The sequence below is a fragment of the Pan troglodytes genome, chromosome 20 (assembly GCF_028858775.2).
Source record: "Pan troglodytes isolate AG18354 chromosome 20, NHGRI_mPanTro3-v2.0_pri, whole genome shotgun sequence".
NCBI classification, from domain to species: domain Eukaryota; kingdom Metazoa; phylum Chordata; class Mammalia; order Primates; family Hominidae; genus Pan; species Pan troglodytes.
In genome coordinates, this window is record NC_072418.2 from 38,792,550 (window position 1) to 38,810,791 (window position 18,242).

Consider the following 18,242-nt stretch of genomic DNA (forward strand, 5'->3'; position numbering starts at 1 on the left):
CACCCCTTCCACCTGTCCCCTCATCGCCCCACTGCTCTGCCTCGGTCCAGCCCTGGCCTTGGCAGGGGTCCCTGCCTGGGCATCCCCACGGGCTCCCGGCCTCACAGAGGAGCAGCCACCTGTGCAAGGTCACACAGCAGGAGAGACACTTCTGGGATTCAGGACCCATCTGTGGGTCCGAAGTGGATTTTTTGTTTGTTTGATTTTGGAGACAGGGCCTGGCTCTGTCACTCAAGCTGGAGTGCAATGGCACGATCTTGGCTCACTGCAACCTCTGTCCCCAGGTTCAGCCATCCTCCCACCTCAGCCTCCCAAGTAGCTGGGACCACAGGCATGAGCCTGGCTAATTATTTTTGTATTTTTTGTAGAAATGGGGTTTCACTATGTCACCCAGTCTGGTCTCAAACTACTGAGCTCAAGCGATCCGCCTACCTCAGTTTCCCAAAGTGCTGGGATTACAGGCCTGAGCTACCATGCCCCGCCCTGATTTGGATCTTGCTCCTATTCCCAGGAAGGCCCATGTCCTAGCAAGAGAGACACCAGGTGGTGCGCGCGCCCCTCCACCTCCAACTCCTCCACCACCAACAAAGCCTGGGACCCAGAGGCCATGGGTCCTACACAATCTGGTATTTCAGGTCTATAAATCATGGGGGTGGCAGGGAGCCCATCAAAGCTGTTCACCCAGCCTGGTCTGCCGGCTCGGCCTCTTGTCCACCCCACTGCCATGCCCCAAAACGCACACACACACACACCCTCCCTCCTTCCTGGGAGACTAGCCCAAGGAGGGGCCTGGGCGTATATAGGGAGCCACGGTGGGTGGGGCTGGCCAGAGAGGCTGCAGACAGAGAAGGTGAGGAGGGGTCCCTGGGAGTCTGGGTGTGGCATGAGGGGTCTGAGGCTCAGGGAGGGGCAGTGCCAAGTTCAGGCCAGTGACTGCCCCACCGGAGCCGGGTGTCCTCTTGTGCAAAATGCCTCCCCGCCAGGGCTGTGGGTACATCAGTACCAGCCTGGGCCCCGCAGAGAGCTGGAGCAACCCCTCGAAGCCAGGGTGTGGCTCAGAGATGGGGGGTCCGGCTGGGCCTTTACGCTCCTGGCCTCATCCCTGCTCATGTGTTCCAGGATGATGGCGTCTGCAGCAGCAGCGGAGGCCGAGAAGGGAAAGGGATCTCCAGTTGTGGTGGGCCTGCTAGTTGTGGGCAATATCATTATTCTGGTGAGACTCGCCCCAGTGCTGGGAGCCGAGTGGTTGTGTGGTGGGGAGGGGACAGTCCTGAGCTCGGGGTGGGGGATGAGGGTCCAGAACTGTCTCTCGGGCAGACTCAGTGGTCAGCACAGCCTGGGTTGAAATCCCAGCTCTGCCTCTCCCCAGCTCTGTGACCTTAGCAAGCGACTGTCCCTCTCTGTGCCTTCTTTCCTCATCTATAGACTGTGTCCTCATTGTGTGGGCTGTTGTCATGTGGATTAATCCATGCGTGGCCCTCAGCTCAGGGAAAGTGCCCGACCAATGCTGGCTATCACCATCAGCATCACTATGGATATAAAGTGACAGCCTGGTGCACAGGAGGCCACAAGAAGGAAAAACAACAGTGTCTTTCAATTAACATTGGGTTTTGGTTTTGTGTTTTTTGTTTTGTTTTGTTTTGTTTTGTTTTTGAGACGGAGTCTCACTCTGTTGCCCAGGCTGGAGTGCAGTGGATGATCTCAGCTAACTGCAACCTCTAACTCCCGGGCTCAAGTGATTCTCCTGCCTCAGCCTCCAGAATAGCTGGGACTACAGGTGCACACCACCACGCCTGGCTAATTTTTTTTTTTTTCAGACAGATTCTCCCTCTGTCACCCAGGCTGAAGTGCAGTGGCGAGATCTCGGCTCACTGCATCCTCCACCTCCTGGGCTCCAGCAATTTTCCTGCCTCAGCTTCCCGAGCAGCTGGGATTACAGGCACATGCTACCACACCCAGCTACTTTTTGTATTTTTAGAAGAGATGGGGTTTCACCATGTTGGCCAGGCTGGTCTTGAACTCCTGACCTGAGGTGATCTGCCCACCTCAGCCTCCCAAAGTGTTGGGATTACAGGTGTGAGCCACCGCGACTGGCCGTGTGTTTGTTTTAGAGACAGGGTCTCACTCTGTTGACCAGGCTGCAGTGCAGTGGTGTGATGCTTGCTCACTGCAGCCTCCAACTCCTGGGCTCAACTGATCCTCCTGCCTCAGCCTCCCGAGTAGCTGGGACTACAGGTGCACATCACCACATCTAGCTAATTTTTTTATTTTTTGTAGAGATGGGGTCTCACTATTGCCCAGGCTAGTCTCAAACTCCTGGGCTCAAGCAATCCTCCCGCCTCGGCCTCCCACAATGCTGGGACTGCAGGTGTGAGCCACCTTGCCTGGCCCATTTGTAATGTTTATGGCCATGGCCATGTTCCCCTCCTCGGGGAATAACAGCACCGTCAAGGGAGGGCAGATGGACCAAGCATCTCCTCTGTGCCAGTCCACTGCTCCAGCCTTTCCACGTGGCATCCCCTTTTATCCCCGAAGAAACTGGCAGCTGGGGCGTGGGGGTCGGTTGTCTGGCTGGGCTGTCTCTTCTCTCCTGGCCTCTGCTCACCCTCATCGCTGCTCATGGAAGGCGAGGTCTTTGCCCACTTTACTGAGAGGGCAGTGGAGGCTCCAAATGGGGAAGGAACTTGCTCGTGGAGATGCCTAGTGTCAGGGCTGCTGGCCCCGAGCAGACCTTCCTAACCCACCGCTCTGTCCAGCTGTCAGGCCTGGCCCTGTTTGCTGAGACCATATGGGTGACAGCCGACCAGTACCGTGTATACCCACTGATGGGAGTCTCAGGCAAGGATGACATCTTCGCTGGTGCCTGGATTGCCATCTTCTGCGGCTTCTCCTTCTTCATGGTAGCCAGTTTTGGTGTGGGCGCCGCATTCTGCCGCCGCCGGTCCATGGTCCTCACGGTGAGACCCCAGGGGTGGGGGGATGGGGACACTGAAAACGGAGTTCAGCATCACTGAGTCATAGTAGCAGGTGCAGCCCCAGCCACGAGTGTGAGTTCCCCATGGTGTCACACTCAGGGATCCCAGGCATCATCTCATTCAGTCTTCCCACAGCCCAATAACCCAGGCTTGAGTAGCAGAGCTGGGATTTTTTCTTTTTTTTTTTTTTTTTTGGTAAAGATGGGGGTCTCACTATGTTGTCCAGGCTAGTCTCAAACTCCTGGCTCAAATGATTCTCCTGCCTCAGCCTCCCAAAGTGCTGGGATTATAGGCTTGAGCCCCTCTACCTGCACCCAGTGCAGAGCTAGAATTTGAACCCCTGCTAGCTGCTTTCCAGAGTCCATGCTCATGAACTCTGCCAATAATAGCACAGCTACCATTTAATAATGGTTTACTACAAGCCACGAGCTGTTCTAAATGGTTTACTGGATTAGTTCATTTATTCCTCATAGTCCACCAAGAGATACTGTCATCATCATGACCCTATTTGATGAAGATTGAAACTGAGGCTCAGAGAAGTGAAGTCACTTATCCAGGGTCACACATTGAGACAGTGGCAGAGCCAGTTTCAACCTGAGCAGATCGGCTCTTGAGGCTGTGCTCTTAATCTCTGCCCACAAGAATAACCCACACTTCCCAAGTGTCTCTCATGCACCTGACACTAGGGTAAGCAGTTTAGAAAATGAGCTTCGTGGCCAGGCGCAGTGGCTCATGCCTGTAATCCTAGCACGTGGGGAGGCTGAGGCGGACAGATCATTTGAGGTCAGGAGTCCAAGACCAGACTGGCCAACATGGCGAAATCCCATCTCTAAAAAAAAAAAAAAAAAAAAAATTAGCCATGCATGGTGGCAGGCACCTGTAATCCCCGCTACTCAGGAGGCTGGGGCGGAAGAATCACTAGAACCCGGGAGGCAGAGGTTGCAGTGAGCCAAGATCACACCACTGCATTCCAGCCTGGATGACAAAGCGAGACTCCATCTCAAAAAAAAGGAAAGAAAATGAGCTTCCTCAATCTTGCCAGAAGCCCTTCACAGCTAGTGCTTTTCAACCCATTTACCAGATGAGGAAACTGAGGCTCAAAGAGGCTAACAGCCTCTCCCAGGTGACCAGGAGAGCAGGGATTCCAATTCAGGCCCCAATGACACAGAGACAGCACTGTGTTTCCTCGACAGCCGAGGGTTTTTCAGATTCCCAGGAGCAGCCACTCCTTTGATGAACAAATGCTTATGAGCAGGAGCTACGTGCTGAGCCCTACGCTGGGCACTGGGGCTCTGTGCTGAGCGAAACATAAAAGCCCTTGACCCAGGGAAGTGGTGCTCAGAGGAGGAAGACAGTGAACAGGAGGGGAGGTCAGGAGCCGAGGAGGGCGAGGGAAGACCTCACTGCCAGGGAAAGCAAAGACCTAGAGGCACTGGGAGCGAGGCAGGTGTGTAACTGGAGGAAGAGCCTTCCAGGTGGAGGTGGCAGCAAGGGCAAAGGCTCTGAGGCCAGAGCGGGCCAGGAGTCCAAAGCAGCTGGAGCTGAGTGAGGAGGAGGTTGGGGGGTGAGAGGACATGAGGCAGACAGATGGGGAGGAGAACAGTGAGGAATGGGGATGGGAAAGAAGCAGGAGGGAAGGCAGGTGTTGTGGACTTTGGCTTTATCCTGAGTAAGATGGAGCCATGGACTCCTCCCCTCCCCTCCCCTCCCCTCGCCTCCTCTCCCCTCCCCTCCCCTCCTCTCCCCTCCCCTCCCCTCCTCTCCCCTCCCCTCCCCTCCTCCCCCCTCCCCACCTCCCTCCTTCCTTCCTTCATTTTTCTAGACAGGCAGGTATTGTGGACTTTGGCTTTATCCTGGGTACGATGGAGCCATGGACTTCCTTCCCTTCCTTCTTTCCCCGCCTCCCTCCCTCCCTCCCTCCCTCCCTTCCTTCCTTCCTTTCTTTGTTTTTCTAGACAGGGTCTCACTCTGTTGCCCAGTTTGGAGTGCAGTGGCACAATCATAGCTCATTGCCACCTCGAACTCTTCGTCTCAAATGATCCTCCCACCTCAGCCTCCCAATGAGCTGGGACTACAAGTGTGCATCACCATGTGCAGCTAATTTTTGTATTTTTTGTAGAGATGGAGTCTCACTATGGTGCCCAGGCTGGTCTCCAACTCCTGGCCTCAAGTGAGCCTCCCACCTCAGCCTCCCAAAGTGTTGGAATTACAGGCATGAGCCACCACACCTGCCCTCTTATTTTCTTATCCTGTATTTAATTATCTGGCATAACAATTTAACCAAAGCCCTAAAAAGTCACCCAACTAGTTTTAAAAATTGTGTCTGGGCCGGGCTCGGTGGCTCACGCCTGTAATCCCAGCAGTTTGGGAGGCCCAGGCAGGTGGATCACAAGGTCAGGAGATCGAGACCTTCCTGGCTAACACGGTGAAATCCCGTCTTTACTAAAAAACAAAAAATTAACCAGGCGTGGTGGCGGGCGCCTGTAGTCCCAGCTACTCGGGAGGCTGAGGCAGGAGAATGGCGTGAACCCGGGAGGCGGAGCTTGCAGTGAGCCGAGATCGCGCCACTGCACTCCAGCCTGGGCGACAGAGCAAGACTCTGTCTCAAAAAAAAAAAAAAAAAAAAAAAAAAAATTGTGTCTGTTTCCCCATTAGTTTGTCATTAACTAAGACATTTTCTCCCCAAATTTCTTTTTTTTTTTTTTTTTTTTTTTGAGACGGAGTCTTGCTCAGTCGCCCAGGCTGGAGTGCAGTGGTGTGATCTCGGCTCACTGCAAGCTCCGCCTCCCGGGTTCATGCCATTCTCCTGCCTCAGCCTCCCGAGTAGCTGGGACTACAGGCACCTGCCACCACGCCCGGCTAATTTTTTTTTTTGTATTTTTAGTAGAGATGGGGTTTCGCCGTGTTAGCCAGGATGGTCTCGATCTCCTGACCTCGTGATCCGCCCACCTCGGCCTCCCAAAGTGCTGAGATTACAGGCATAAGCCACCACGCCCGGCCCCCAAATTTCTTACAGGAAATTTCTAAAGTAGACTAGAGTCCGCAGTATTTGAGCCCTGCATACCTCTCACCTGATTTCAACAACATCAGCTGCAGACTGCCCGACATTGTCTCCTCTATCCCCCTTCTCTCATACTTTTTCTTCTAGGTATTTTGAAGCACATTCTAGATGCCAAGTCACTTGCCTGTAAATACTGGAGCACACATTTCTCTGAGTGATAAGCACATTGTTTTAAAGCAGTCAGGAGGTTGTGCAATGTCATCCATCTCCCAGCAGCAGAGTTCACACATCCACACGCAACCTCCTGCTGCTTTATAGATGAAGGTGCCAGGTGAGGACAAGAAAAGAATTTGCATTAAACATCAACTGACAAGCTTTTTTTTTTCCTCCTGCCCTCTGTGCCGTTGGCACAACCCACCAAATTCAATCAAGTTCTTCTATATCTTCCAATACCCAGTCTGTGTCAAATGTCTCTGATTATCTGAGAACATCGTTTTATGTTGTTTGTTTTATTTTAAGAGACAGGGTCTCACTCTGTTGCGGGAGTGTAATGGCACAATCTCGGCTCATTGCAACCTCCGCCTCCTGGGTTCAAGCTATTCTCCTATCTCATCCTCCCGAGTAGCTGGGATTACAGGCACCCATCACCATGCCCAGCTAATTTTTGTATTTTTGCATTTTTAGTAGATGGGGTTTCACCATATTGGTCAGGCTGGTCTTGAACTCCTGACCTCAGGTGATCCACCCGTCTCAACCTCCCAAAGTGTTGGGATTACAGGCGTAAGCCACTGCACCCACCCTTGTTTGTTTTAAGAGACAGGGTTTTGCTCTGTCGCCCAGGCAGGAATGCAGTGGTGCGATCATAGCTCGCTGAGGCCTCCAACTACTGGGCTCAAACGATCCTCCAACCTCAGCCTCCCATATAGCTAGGACTAACACTACCACTAGTAGTAACTATGCTTAACTAATTTTTTTATTTTTATTTTTTGTAGCGACGGGGTCTCACTGTGTTGCCCAGGCTGATCTTGAACTCCAGGGTTCAAGCAATCCTCCCATCTCAGCCTCCCAAAGTGCTGGGATTACAGGCGTGAGCCACCAATGCCCAGCCCTAATTTTTGTATTTTTAGTAGAGAAGGGGTTTCACCATGTTGGCCAGGCTGGTCTCGAACTCCTGACTCAGGTGATCGCCCCCTCGGCCTCCCAAAGTGCTGGGATTATAGGCGTGAGCCACCACGCCTCGCCTGTCTCAAAAATAAATTAATTAAATTAAATATTTCAAAATACAGAAAAGTTGGAAGACAATACAGCGAACACCTGAACACCCACCACATATTATAGATGCTGCTAGTCACACTGCCCCAGACTTTTTTAAAACTTGCATTTCCCCAATGATGCTTCCCTGACGGGGTGTGGCTTCACGGGCTCTGCCCGACGGGCCGTCCTCCCTCTGTCTCCCCAGTACCTGGTGCTCATGCTCATCGTCTACATCTTCGAGTGCGCCTCCTGCATCACGTCCTACACCCACCGTGACTACGTGAGCCCGGCGAGGCCTGGGGAGGGGCCTGACCTGCATGGGAGGGGCGAGGGTCCCGGCGCGGCGGGGCGGAGGTCGTCCTCTCTCCCCACCCAGCCCTGCCGGCCCTTGTTCTTCCCTGTTCTCCTCAGATGGTGTCCAACCCATCCCTGATCACCAAGCAGATGCTGACCTTCTACAGCGCGGACACCGACCAGGGCCAGGAGCTGACCCGCCTCTGGGACCGCGTCATGATTGAGGTGGGCGGGGTGGACCGGGTGCTGGGAGGGCCCTGGGCTCGGTCCACAGAGGCCGATAGAGCTCCGGATGTGCCAGCTTTTAGAGGAGTGAGTGCCTTAAAGACATCCGCTCATGAGATCTCTAGGAGAGCAGGGCTGCGGTCATCACCGTTCTGCGGATGAGTAAACAGGCCCAGAAAGGGAAAGTCCCTTGCCCGAGGCCACGCAGTCGGTAAGTGGTGGGAGCTGGGATTGGAACCCGGCAGCCTAGCTCCTGACCTCCCTGCTCTTAGCCTACACATACTACCTCAACAGAAATGTTGATAATAACAATGATAGTAACAGCACCATTCACTGAGCTAGGTTTCACACTGTTCAAAGGACGTTTATTTTTATATTTTGAGATGGGGTCTTGCTCTGTTGCCCAGGCTGGAGTGATCATAGCTCACTGCAACCTCCAACTCCTGGGCTCAAGTGATCCTCCCGCCTCAGCTTCCCGAGTAGCTGGGAATACAGGTGCGCCCCACCACACCCGGCTAAGTTTTTTAAATTATCTTTTGTGGAGATGGGGGTCTTGCTCTATTGCCCAGGCTGGTCTGGAACTCCTGGGCTCAGGATTGGAGCGATTCTCCCACCTCCGCCTCTCATAGTGCCGAGATCACAGGCATGAGCCACGAGTGCCTGGCCTCAAAGCACATTTTTTTTTCTTTTTATCTTTTTTTTTTTTTTTTTTTTTTTTTGAGACAGAGTCTTGCTCTGTCACCCAGGCTGGAGTGCAGTGGCGCGATCTCGGCTCACTGCAAGCTCCGCCTCCCGGGTTCACGCTATTCTCCTGCCTCAGCCTCCCGAATAGCTGGGACTACAGGCGCCTGCCACCGCGCCCAGCTGATTTTTTGTATTTTTAGTAGAGATAGGTGTTAGCCAGGATGGTCTTGATCTCCTGACCTTGTGATCCACCTGCCTCGGCCTCCCAAAGTGCTGGGATTACAGGCTTGAGCCACCGCGCCCAGCCTTTCAAAGCACTTTTAAAGCTTTTTTAATCCTCACGACCACTCCATAAGGGAGATCGGCCTTTTAGTGATGAGGAGACCAAAGCAAGAGGTTGAATATCTTGCATGAGGTCACACACCTGGTAGGTCACAGAACTGGAAGGATTCAAACTCAGACTTCCAGGTTTGAAGAGATACAGTCTTCCTCAAATCCAACATGATATTGCACTGGAAAAGGAAGAAATTGGCTGGGTGCAGTGGCTCATACCTATAATCCCAACACTTTGGGAGGCAAAGGCGGGCAGATCACTTGAGTTCAGGGGTTCAAGACCATCCTGGCCAACATGGTGAAACCCTGTCTCTACAAAAAATACAAAAATTAGTCAGGTGTAGTAGTGTGCGCCTGTGATTCCAGCTACTTGGGAGGCTGAGGCAGGAGAATCACTTGAACCCAGGAGGGGGAGGTTGCAGTGAGCCAAGATGGCACCACTGCACTCCAGCCTGGACAACAGAGGGAGACTCCGTCTCAAAAAAAAAAAAAAAGAAGAAATTGAGGACTTAAGGAAAACTGAGGCGTCAATGTGGCCCAAGTCCTCTAGCTAGCCAGGATTTGAACCCATGTTTGAAGGGTGCCCAAGCCTATGTTTTCCTCATTCAGGAGCCACAAATTAAACACCTGGATTCCTTACCAAGGCCAGGAAAAGCCAGAAATCTGCCCTTTTTGTGTTATTTTATCAGCATAGTTGTTGATAAAAATATTTTATTTTATTTTATTTTTTGAGATGGAGTTTCATTCTTGATTCCCAGGCTGGAGTGCCGTGGCACGATCTTGGCTCACTGCAGTCGCCACCTCCCGGATTCAAGCAATTCTCCTGCCCCAGCCTCTCAAGTAGCTGGGATTATAGGCGCCCACCACCACACCCGGCAAATGTTGTATTTTTAGTAGAGACGGGGTTTCATCATGTTGGTCAGGCTGGTCTCGAACTCCTGACCTCAGGTGATCCATCCACCTCGGCCTCCCAGAGAGCTGGGATTACAGGCGTGAGACACTGTGCCCGGCAAAAATATTTTAAAATAAGTCAGAGGTGCACGTTTAATCCAAATCCCCCATCAGCCTCCTGGTCCTGGGACAAATATTGTCTGCACCATGCTCACACACACAGACACCCACCGGACACACTCGCTTGGAGGCCCAGGACATGGGGAAGTTGGGCCCAGCTGTGTCAAAGGCCAATCCTGCCCCTCCTTGCTGTGTGACCTCAGGCAAGCAACTGTCCTCTCTGAGCCCGAGCCTGCCTGACCCCCTGCTTTTCACTCTAGCAAGAATGCTGTGGCACATCTGGTCCCATGGACTGGGTGAACTTCACGTCAGCCTTCCGGGCGGCCACTCCGGAGGTGGTGTTCCCCTGGCCCCCACTGTGCTGTCGCCGGACGGGAAACTTCATCCCCCTCAACGAGGAGGGCTGCCGCCTGGGGCACATGGACTACCTGTTCACCAAGGTGTGGCCGTCTGCCCTGCTCCATCTGTCTATCCATCTGTCTGTCTTCCTCTGGTCTCTGCTCCCTCTCTGATTCTCTCTTTCTCCCTCCCTGTGTCTGTCCATCTAGCGTTTTCCCTCTCCTCTTCCCCTCTCTGATTTTCTTGTTTTCTTTTTCTTTCTTTCTTTCTTTTTTTTTTTTTTTTCAAGACCGAGTCCCACTCTGTCACCCAGGCTGGAGTACAGTGGCACAATCTCAGCTCACTGCAGCGTCTGCCTCCCGGGTTCAACGGATTCTCCCACCTCAGCTTCCAGAGCAGCTGGGATTACAGGTGCGCACCACCCTCTTGGCTAGTTTTTGTATTTTTAGCAGAGACGGGGTTTGACCATGTTGTCCAGGCTGGTCTCGAACTCCTGAGCTCAAGTGATCCACCCACCTCAGCCTCCCAAAGTGCTCAGATTACAGGCGTGAGCCACCACGCTGGGTCCCCTCTCTGATTTTCGAGTGCTCCCCCAACTCTCTCTCAAGTCAGCAGGATGCACCCCGGGTCTGTCTGAACCAGACCTGGCACCTGCAACTTTACTCAGGTTGTCCGAGAATAAGAGCAATAATAGGGCCGGGCGCGATGGCTCACGCCTGTAATCTCAGCACTTTGGGAGGCTGAGGAGGGCAGATCACTTGAGGTCAAGAGTTCGAGACCAGCCTGACCAACATGGCGAAACCCCATCTCTACTAAAAATGCAAAAATTAGCCCAGAGCAGTAGCACGTGCCTGTAATCCCAGCTACTCGGGAGGCTGAGGTAGGAGAATCACTTGAACCCTGGAGGTGAAGGTTGCAGTGAGCCGAGATTGTGCCACTGCACCCCAGCCTGGGCGACAGAGTGAAACTCCATCTCAAACAAAAAAAAACAAAACAAAACATCAAACAAAACAATAGAGCTAGGCACGGGGGCTCACGCCTGTAATCCCAGTACTTTGGGAGGCCAAGGCAGGAGCGTCACTTGAGGTCAGAAGCTCAAGACCAGCCTGGGCAACATATCAAGACCCCGTCTCTACAAAAAAGTACAGAAAATTAGCCAGGCGTGGTGGTGCGCGCCTGTAATCCCAGCTACTGGGGAGGCTAAGGCAGGAGGATTGTTTGAGTCTAGGAGGTCAAGGCTGCAGAGAGCTGTGATGGTGCCACTGCACTCTAGCCTAGGCAAGAGACTTAAAAAAGGCAAGAGACTTTAAAAAAAAAAAAAGGCCGGGCGCGCACGGTGGCTCATGCCTGTAATCCCAGCACTTTGGGAGACCGAGATGGGAGGATCACAAGATCAGGAGTTCGAGACCAGCCTGACCAACATGGTGAAACCCCGTCTCTACTAAAAATACAAAAATTAGCCGGGCGTAGTGGTGCACACCTGTAATCCCAGCTACTCAGGAGGCTGAGGCAGGAGAATTGCTTGAACGCAGGAGGTAAAGGTTTCAGTGAGCCGAGATCACGCCACTGCACTGTAGCCTGGGTGACAGAGGGAGACTGCGAGACTGTCTCCAAAAAAAAAAAAAAGCCAGCTGTAAGATCAAAATCACCCTCAGATTGTCATAGCCATCAGCAGGGCGGCACCTACTTGTGCAGGGCCTGGGTTCAACATCAGCTCCCTGGGGCCCCGAAACCACCCGAGGAGGTGGACAGTGCCATGGTCCCCATTGCACAAGTGAGAAAACCAATGCTCAGGGAAGGTGGTGACTTTCCCAAGGGCGCACAGTGACTCTCGCTTTCAGCGGCTACCCTCATGGGCGTCTTCTCAAACCTCCCCCATCCCCCTGCCCAGGGCTGCTTCGAACACATCGGCCACGCCATCGACAGCTACACGTGGGGTATCTCGTGGTTTGGGTTTGCCATCCTGATGTGGACGGTGAGAGGCGGGGAGCCCACAGGCTGGGTGGGCTGGGGGTGGGGGGCGGAGAGCCCTCATCTTGCTGCCTCCTCGCCAGCTCCCGGTCATGCTGATAGCCATGTATTTCTACACCACGCTCTGAGGGACAGGAGGGGAAGGCAACATACACACCCCGGACTCCTCCGCACCCTCCTCCTGCTTCCTCCGCTGGGGCCTGGATGGCTGCCTCACCTCTCACCTCCCAACCTCCCTAGCCCTTACGTCCTTCCACTTCCAAGATCTTTTTCCAGGTTCCTGAGCCCTACTGTGTCTCAAGTGTGCCCTGAAACCCCAGGGCTTGTGTGCACGTATCCTTAGCCCATCTTTCAAGGGACCTCTCCATGATCCCACCTCCCATTCACAGATACCTCTCTTGTAGCTCTCTGACCTCCTCCTTCATGGCAGGCATCGCCATTCTTGCTGAACCGTTTGTGATTGCCATTTGAGCTCTGGAAGCCTCTATTGCCGTGAGAGTTCTGTCACGGTCACTTTACTGTCCCCATCATCACCCAGCACGGGGCTAAGCATATACTAGATAGTCAATAAATAAATAAATAATGAATGAATGAATGAGTTTTTTTTTTTTTCTGGGTCACGGGAGAGTGAACAAGAACTGTTCTAGGCCAGGCGCAGTGGCTCACGCCTGTAATCCCAGCACTTTGGGAGGCCGAGGCGGGCAGATCACCTGAGGTCAGGAGTTCAAGACCAGCCTGGCCAAAATGGTGAGACCCCCATCTTTACAAAAATGCAAAAATCAGCCGGGTATGGTGGCGCACATCTGTAATCCCAGCCACTCCAGAGGCTGAGGCAGAAGAATCACTTGAACCCGGGAGGTGGAGGTTGCAGTGAGCTGAGATCGCACCATTGTACTCCAGCCTCGGCAACAAATCGAGGCCCTGTCTCCAAAAACAAAAAAAAACTATTCTGATGGAAGTGGTGGAAACCCAACTGTCACTGACTGAAGTGTAAAATGGAATTTATCAGCTCACGTAACTGAGTCAACAGGGCTGGCTTCAGGCATGTCTGGATCCAGGTGTTCAATCTAAGTTTCCAGGAAACCTGCTTCATTCCCTGACAGGATTTCTCTGGCAACTCCAGACTTAATGTCTTTATAACTAAGCAATGCAACAGAAGGAAAGAGCCTCTCTCCCAAGGGCTGTAGCAAAGGTCCAGAGTTGAATCTCACTGTCTTGGCTTAGGTTCTAGGCCCTTCGTTAGATTGGGAAAGGGAGGGCACCTGGCTTGGTAATGCTGCTAAGGATGCATGCAGTGGTGGTGTTGGAAGGGGAGTTGTTTATCAAAGGAAAATCCAGATACAGGGCTGCTGAGGCTTATAGGTGATAAAAATCCTTCTCCTAGGGATATAGCTTCCAGCAAGTTCTCTAAGGGGTCCATGACAGCAAACCATTAAGAATTGAATTTTGGCTGGGCACGGTGGCTCACACCTGTAATCCCAGCACTTGCTGAGGTGAGCAGATCACTTGAGGCCAGGAACTTGAGACCAGCCTGGCCAAAATGGCGAAACCCTATCTCTATTAAAAATACAAAAAAGTACCTGGGCATGGTGGTGTGCACCTGTAGACCCAGCTACTCAGGAGGCTGAGGCACAAGAATCGCTTGAACCCGGGAGGTGGAGGTTGCAGTGAGCCAAGATTGTACCACTGCACTCCAGCCTGGGAGACAGAACAAGACTCCGTCTCTAAAAAAAAAAAAAGAACCAAATTATCACTCTTTGTTCTCCCTGAAGCCGCGACTAGGCCTTCCCAAGAGGGCCTGGGGGCTTCCTTCCCCATCAAATAATTTCTTGGGGTTCCCATTTACTCCAGTGGTCTGCAGATAGTCTTTGATTGCTGAATTCAGATTTCATTTTTTAAAAATATGTAATGGATAAAGAGGTCATTATTTATTAGAGTGAAAAATCGGAAACTACCCAACAACCATCACCAAAGGGATGGGTTGTGTAAATCATGTTATGCCCTTGGACTGAAATGCTCTGTGGCTGTTGTGTGTGCGCCTGTGGTCCCAGCTACTGGGAAGGCTTAGGCGGGAGGACCGCTTGAGCCCTGGAGTTCGAGGTTGCAGTAAGCTATGTTCACACCTATGAGTAGCCACTGCACTCCAGCCTGGGCGACACAGCAAAATTCCATCTCTAAATAATAATAATAATAGGCTGAGCACGGTGGCTCATGTCTGTAATCCCAGCACTTTGGGATGTCCAGGTGGGAGGATCGCTTTAGCCCCAGAGTTTAAGATCAGCCTGGGCAACATAGCAAGACCTTGTCTCTATAAAAAATTTTAAAAAGCAGGACGCAGTGGCTCAGGCCTGTAATCCCAGCACTTTGGGAGGCTGAGGTGGGAGGACCGCTTGAGCTCTCGAGACCAGCCTGGGCAACATGGCAAAACCCTGTCTCTACAAAAAATGCAAAAATTATCCAGGTGTGGTGATGCGTGCCTGTGGTCCCAGACACTGGGGAGGCTGAGATGGAAGGATGGCTTGAGCCCAGGAGGCAGAGGTTGCAGTGAGCCGAGATCGCACCACTGCACTCCAGCCTGGGTGATAGAGCCAGACTCTGTCTCAAAAAAAAAATTTTTTTTTAATTATCTGGGTGTAGTAGTATGTGCCTGTGGTCCTAGCTTCTTAGGAGGCTGAGATGGAAGGACTGTCTGAGCACAGGAGGTCGAGGCTGCAGTGAGCCATGATCACACCACCACACTCCAGCCTGGGGAACAGAGCAAGAACCTGCTTCAAATAAATATATAAATATAAATATATATATATATAATTATAATAATAAATACTTCTTAAAAGAGATAGCTGTATGTGAGTTGATTATAAAAAGATCTCATAATAACTGGAAAGCCCATATGAGGATGTTCATTAGTAAAATAAATGACCATCAGCAGGGCACTGGGTAAATTAGCTACGCTATATCCATCCTCTGCAACACCACAAAGAGGTAAAAATAAAAAGAACAAGAACTCTGCTTTAACATGGAAAACGCGCTAAGAAATACATAGTAGGAAAAATTGAAAACTATATACAGTACTTTTTTTTTTTTTGAGATGGAGTTTCGCTCTTTTGCCCAGGCTAGAGTGAAGTGGTGCGATCTTGGCTCACTGCAACCTCTGCCCCCTGTGTTCAAGCGATTCTCTTGCCTCAGGCTCCGAGTAGCTAAGATTATAGGCACCCGCCACCATGCCCGGCTAATTTTTGTATTTTTACTGGAGACAGGGCTTCGCCATGTTGGCCAGGCTGGTCTGGAACTCCCGACCTCAGGTGATCCACTCACCTCAGTCTCCCAAAATGCTAGGATTACAGGTGTGAGCCATCACACCTGGCCCATATAGTACTCTTATTCCTGCAGGGTTGATCAAACGGAGCTTTAGTCTTTTTCTTCCTTAAAAAAATGAGTTAATGTTTTTATAATAATGTTTAGAAGAACAGAGGAAAAACTTTGTTGTTTTGCAGAACACTTTTTTGTTGTTGTTGACGGAGTCTCGCTCTGTTGACCAGGCTGAAGTTCAGTGGCACAATCCCGGCTCACTGCAACCTCCACCTCCTGGGCTCAAGCAATCCTCCCCTCTCAGCCTCCTGAGTAGCTGGGACTACAGGCACGCACCATCACGCCCCGCTAATTTTTTTTTTTTTTTTGAGATGGAGTCTCACTCTGTCGCCCAGGCTGGAGTGCAGTGGCGCAATCTTGGCTCACTGCAAGCTCCGCCTCCCAGGTTCACGCCATTCTTCCACCTCAGCCTCCCACGTAGCTGGGACTACAGGCGCCCGCCACCACACCCAGATAATTTTTTGTATTTTTAGTAGAGACCGGGTTTCACTGTGTTAGCCAGGATGGTCTCGATCTCCTGACCTCATGATCCGCCCGTCTCGGCCTCCCAAAGTACTGGGATTACAGGCGTGAGCCACCGCGCCTGGCCTGTATTTTTTATAAAAATACAAAAACCATTCTGCGCCCGGTAGAACACTTCTTTATTACAGCAATATATAAAACAAATATAACTTTAAGCCGGGTGTGGTGGCTCACACCTGTAATCTCAGCACTTTGGGAGGCCAAAACAGGTGGATCACCTGAGGTCAGGAGTTTAAGACCAGCCTGGGCAACATGGTGAAACCCCGTCTCTACTAAAAATACAAAAAATTAGCCAGGCATGGTGGCGGGTGCCTGAAATCCCAGCTACTCAGGAGACTGAGGCACAAGAATCGCTGGAACCTGGGAGGGGAGGTCGCAGTGAGTTGAGATCATACCACTGTACTCCAGCTTGGGTGACAAAGTGAGACTCCATCTCAAAAACAAATATATATATATAAATTTATATTATATATAAACTTAATATAACTTTAAATATTCATAACAACACTATACATTATGATTGATGGTGTTAGTCCACTCTCTCAAATTTGAGAGAATAGCTTGTAGAATTCTTGAAATTCACCAACCTTCTTCATAAAGACACAGGATTGAAATGCATGTGCATGTTTTTGTTAAGAGCATACCAATTTCATTCTCCTCAGTTTTGCTCATAATCTCCGTATTTTCATGCACCCTCAGTGAGTTAGCCAAACTCAAGGCCTTTTATTACGGAAAGGGCTAGCACAGTTGTGGTGACGCCCTTAAAAGTTAATATCCTTAAAAGTTAATAACTAATAAGTCAACAACAGATTTTTGACCTAGTTCCCTTTTCCTTTAGAGCAAAAAGAACTTTCACCTGAGCATCCAGCCCAACCCCTAAAGACTGAAAATACCCTTCAAACTCCTTTAAAAGTGCCCTACACAGTGGCTCACGCCTGTAATCCCAGCACTTTGGGAGGCTGAGGTGGGCAGATCATCTGAGGTCAGGAGTTCGAGACAAGCCTGGCCAACATGGTGAAACCCCATCTCTACTAAAAATACAAACATTAGCTGGGCGTGGTGGTGGGCACCTGTAATCCCAGCTACTTGGGAGACTGAGGCAGGAGAATCGCTTGAACCTGGGAGGAGGTGGCAGTGAGCCGAGATTGAGCCATTACACTCCAGTCTGGGCAACAAGAGTGAAACTCCGTCTCAAAAAAAAAAAAAAAAAAAAAAAAAACAGAACTGGCAGGGGGGAAGGGCTGGAGGCAGTGTCATCAGAGGAAGATTTTTGGATTCCAAGCACAGATGATGATTTGTCTGTGGTCAGTTTGTTTTGTTCTTTTCCTTTCTTTCTTTTTTTTTTTTTTAAGACAGAGTCTCGCTGTCACCCAGGCTGGAGTGCAGTGGCGTGATTTTGGCTCACTGCAACCTCCGCCTCCCAGGTTCAAGCGATTCTCCTGCCTCAGCCTCCCGAGTAGCTGGGATTACAGGCATGCACCACCATGCCTGGCTAATTTTGTATTTTTAGTATAGACAGGTTTTCTCCATGTTGGTCAGGCTGGTCTTGAACTCCTGACCTCAGGGGATCCACCCGCCTTGGCCTCCCAAAGTGCTGGGATTACAGGCATTAGCCACCGCACCCAGCCCCTGGCTAATTTTTGTATTTTTAGTAGAGATGAGTTTTCGCCGTGTTGGCCAGGCTGGTCTCAAATTCCTGACCTCAAGTGATCCACCCGCGTCGGCCTCCCAGAGTGCTGGGATTATGCCTTCTGTTGATGATGTCAATCACTTTTTGCGGTTGGTCATCTCCTTGATCTGAATAATCTGAATCCATATCTTCGTATTCTGCCCAAAATGCCTCCACTGGAAGCCATAAACTGGGCCCAAGTCCCCTTCTTCTCAGTGGAGAATCCCAAGTTGTCCAAAAAGGGCTCCACTGCCTCATCTCACATTTTCACTCTCTTGGAAGACAGTTCTTCAGCATATGTGGATCCCTTGATAAACGACAGCAACTCCTCCAAAACATTGTGGTTGTCAGCAGAGGAAAGTCACTTCTCAGGCTGCAGTGGGACTGACTGACTGCCTGCCTGCCGAAAACGAAAACAGCGGCGGCAGAGAGCAGGCGCCCTGGGGGCGTCCTTCCTGCAGCTGCAGCAGACGATGTGCTCCACCTGCCTTAGGTACTGCAGCTCTCTGTGGGGCGGACAGGGCTCAGCATCCCGCTCCTGCGCAGCAGGACAGAGGCAGTGAGGAGACAGGGTTAGAGACCGGGTTTCACCATG

The 18,242-nt window shown here is 51.3% G+C and overlaps 1 protein-coding gene and 1 long non-coding RNA gene across 2 annotated transcripts; one reads left to right on the forward strand and one right to left on the reverse strand.

Moving 5' to 3' along the window:
• The first annotated feature begins 553 nt into the window (after nucleotides 1-553).
• Nucleotides 554-12,678, forward strand: UPK1A (uroplakin 1A). The gene is made up of 7 exons (XM_016935702.4): nucleotides 554-1,213; nucleotides 2,757-2,957; nucleotides 7,436-7,510; nucleotides 7,642-7,749; nucleotides 10,038-10,217; nucleotides 12,008-12,091; nucleotides 12,171-12,678. The coding sequence occupies exons 1-7, from the start codon at nucleotides 647-649 to the stop codon at nucleotides 12,213-12,215; spliced, it is 1,260 nt and encodes a 419-aa protein (XP_016791191.2). The 5' UTR covers nucleotides 554-646; the 3' UTR covers nucleotides 12,216-12,678.
• LOC134809102 (uncharacterized) lies at nucleotides 2,251-7,526 on the reverse strand. The gene is made up of 2 exons (XR_010153813.1): nucleotides 7,439-7,526; nucleotides 2,251-2,988 (listed from the first exon to the last, which is right to left on the reverse strand). It is a non-coding gene; the product is annotated as an uncharacterized LOC134809102 (long non-coding RNA).
• Nucleotides 12,679-18,242: the final 5,564 nt, after the last annotated feature.

Coding starts and splice junctions, on each gene's coding strand:
- UPK1A (XM_016935702.4), top strand. CDS start 647: ATGGGGGTGGCAGGGAGCCCATCAAAGCTGTTCACCCAGCCTGGTCTG. Junction 10,218..12,007: donor TGGACTACCTGTTCACCAAG/GTGTGGCCGTCT, acceptor CCCCCTGCCCAG/GGCTGCTTCGAACACATCGG. Junction 12,092..12,170: donor TTGCCATCCTGATGTGGACG/GTGAGAGGCGGG, acceptor CCTCCTCGCCAG/CTCCCGGTCATGCTGATAGC.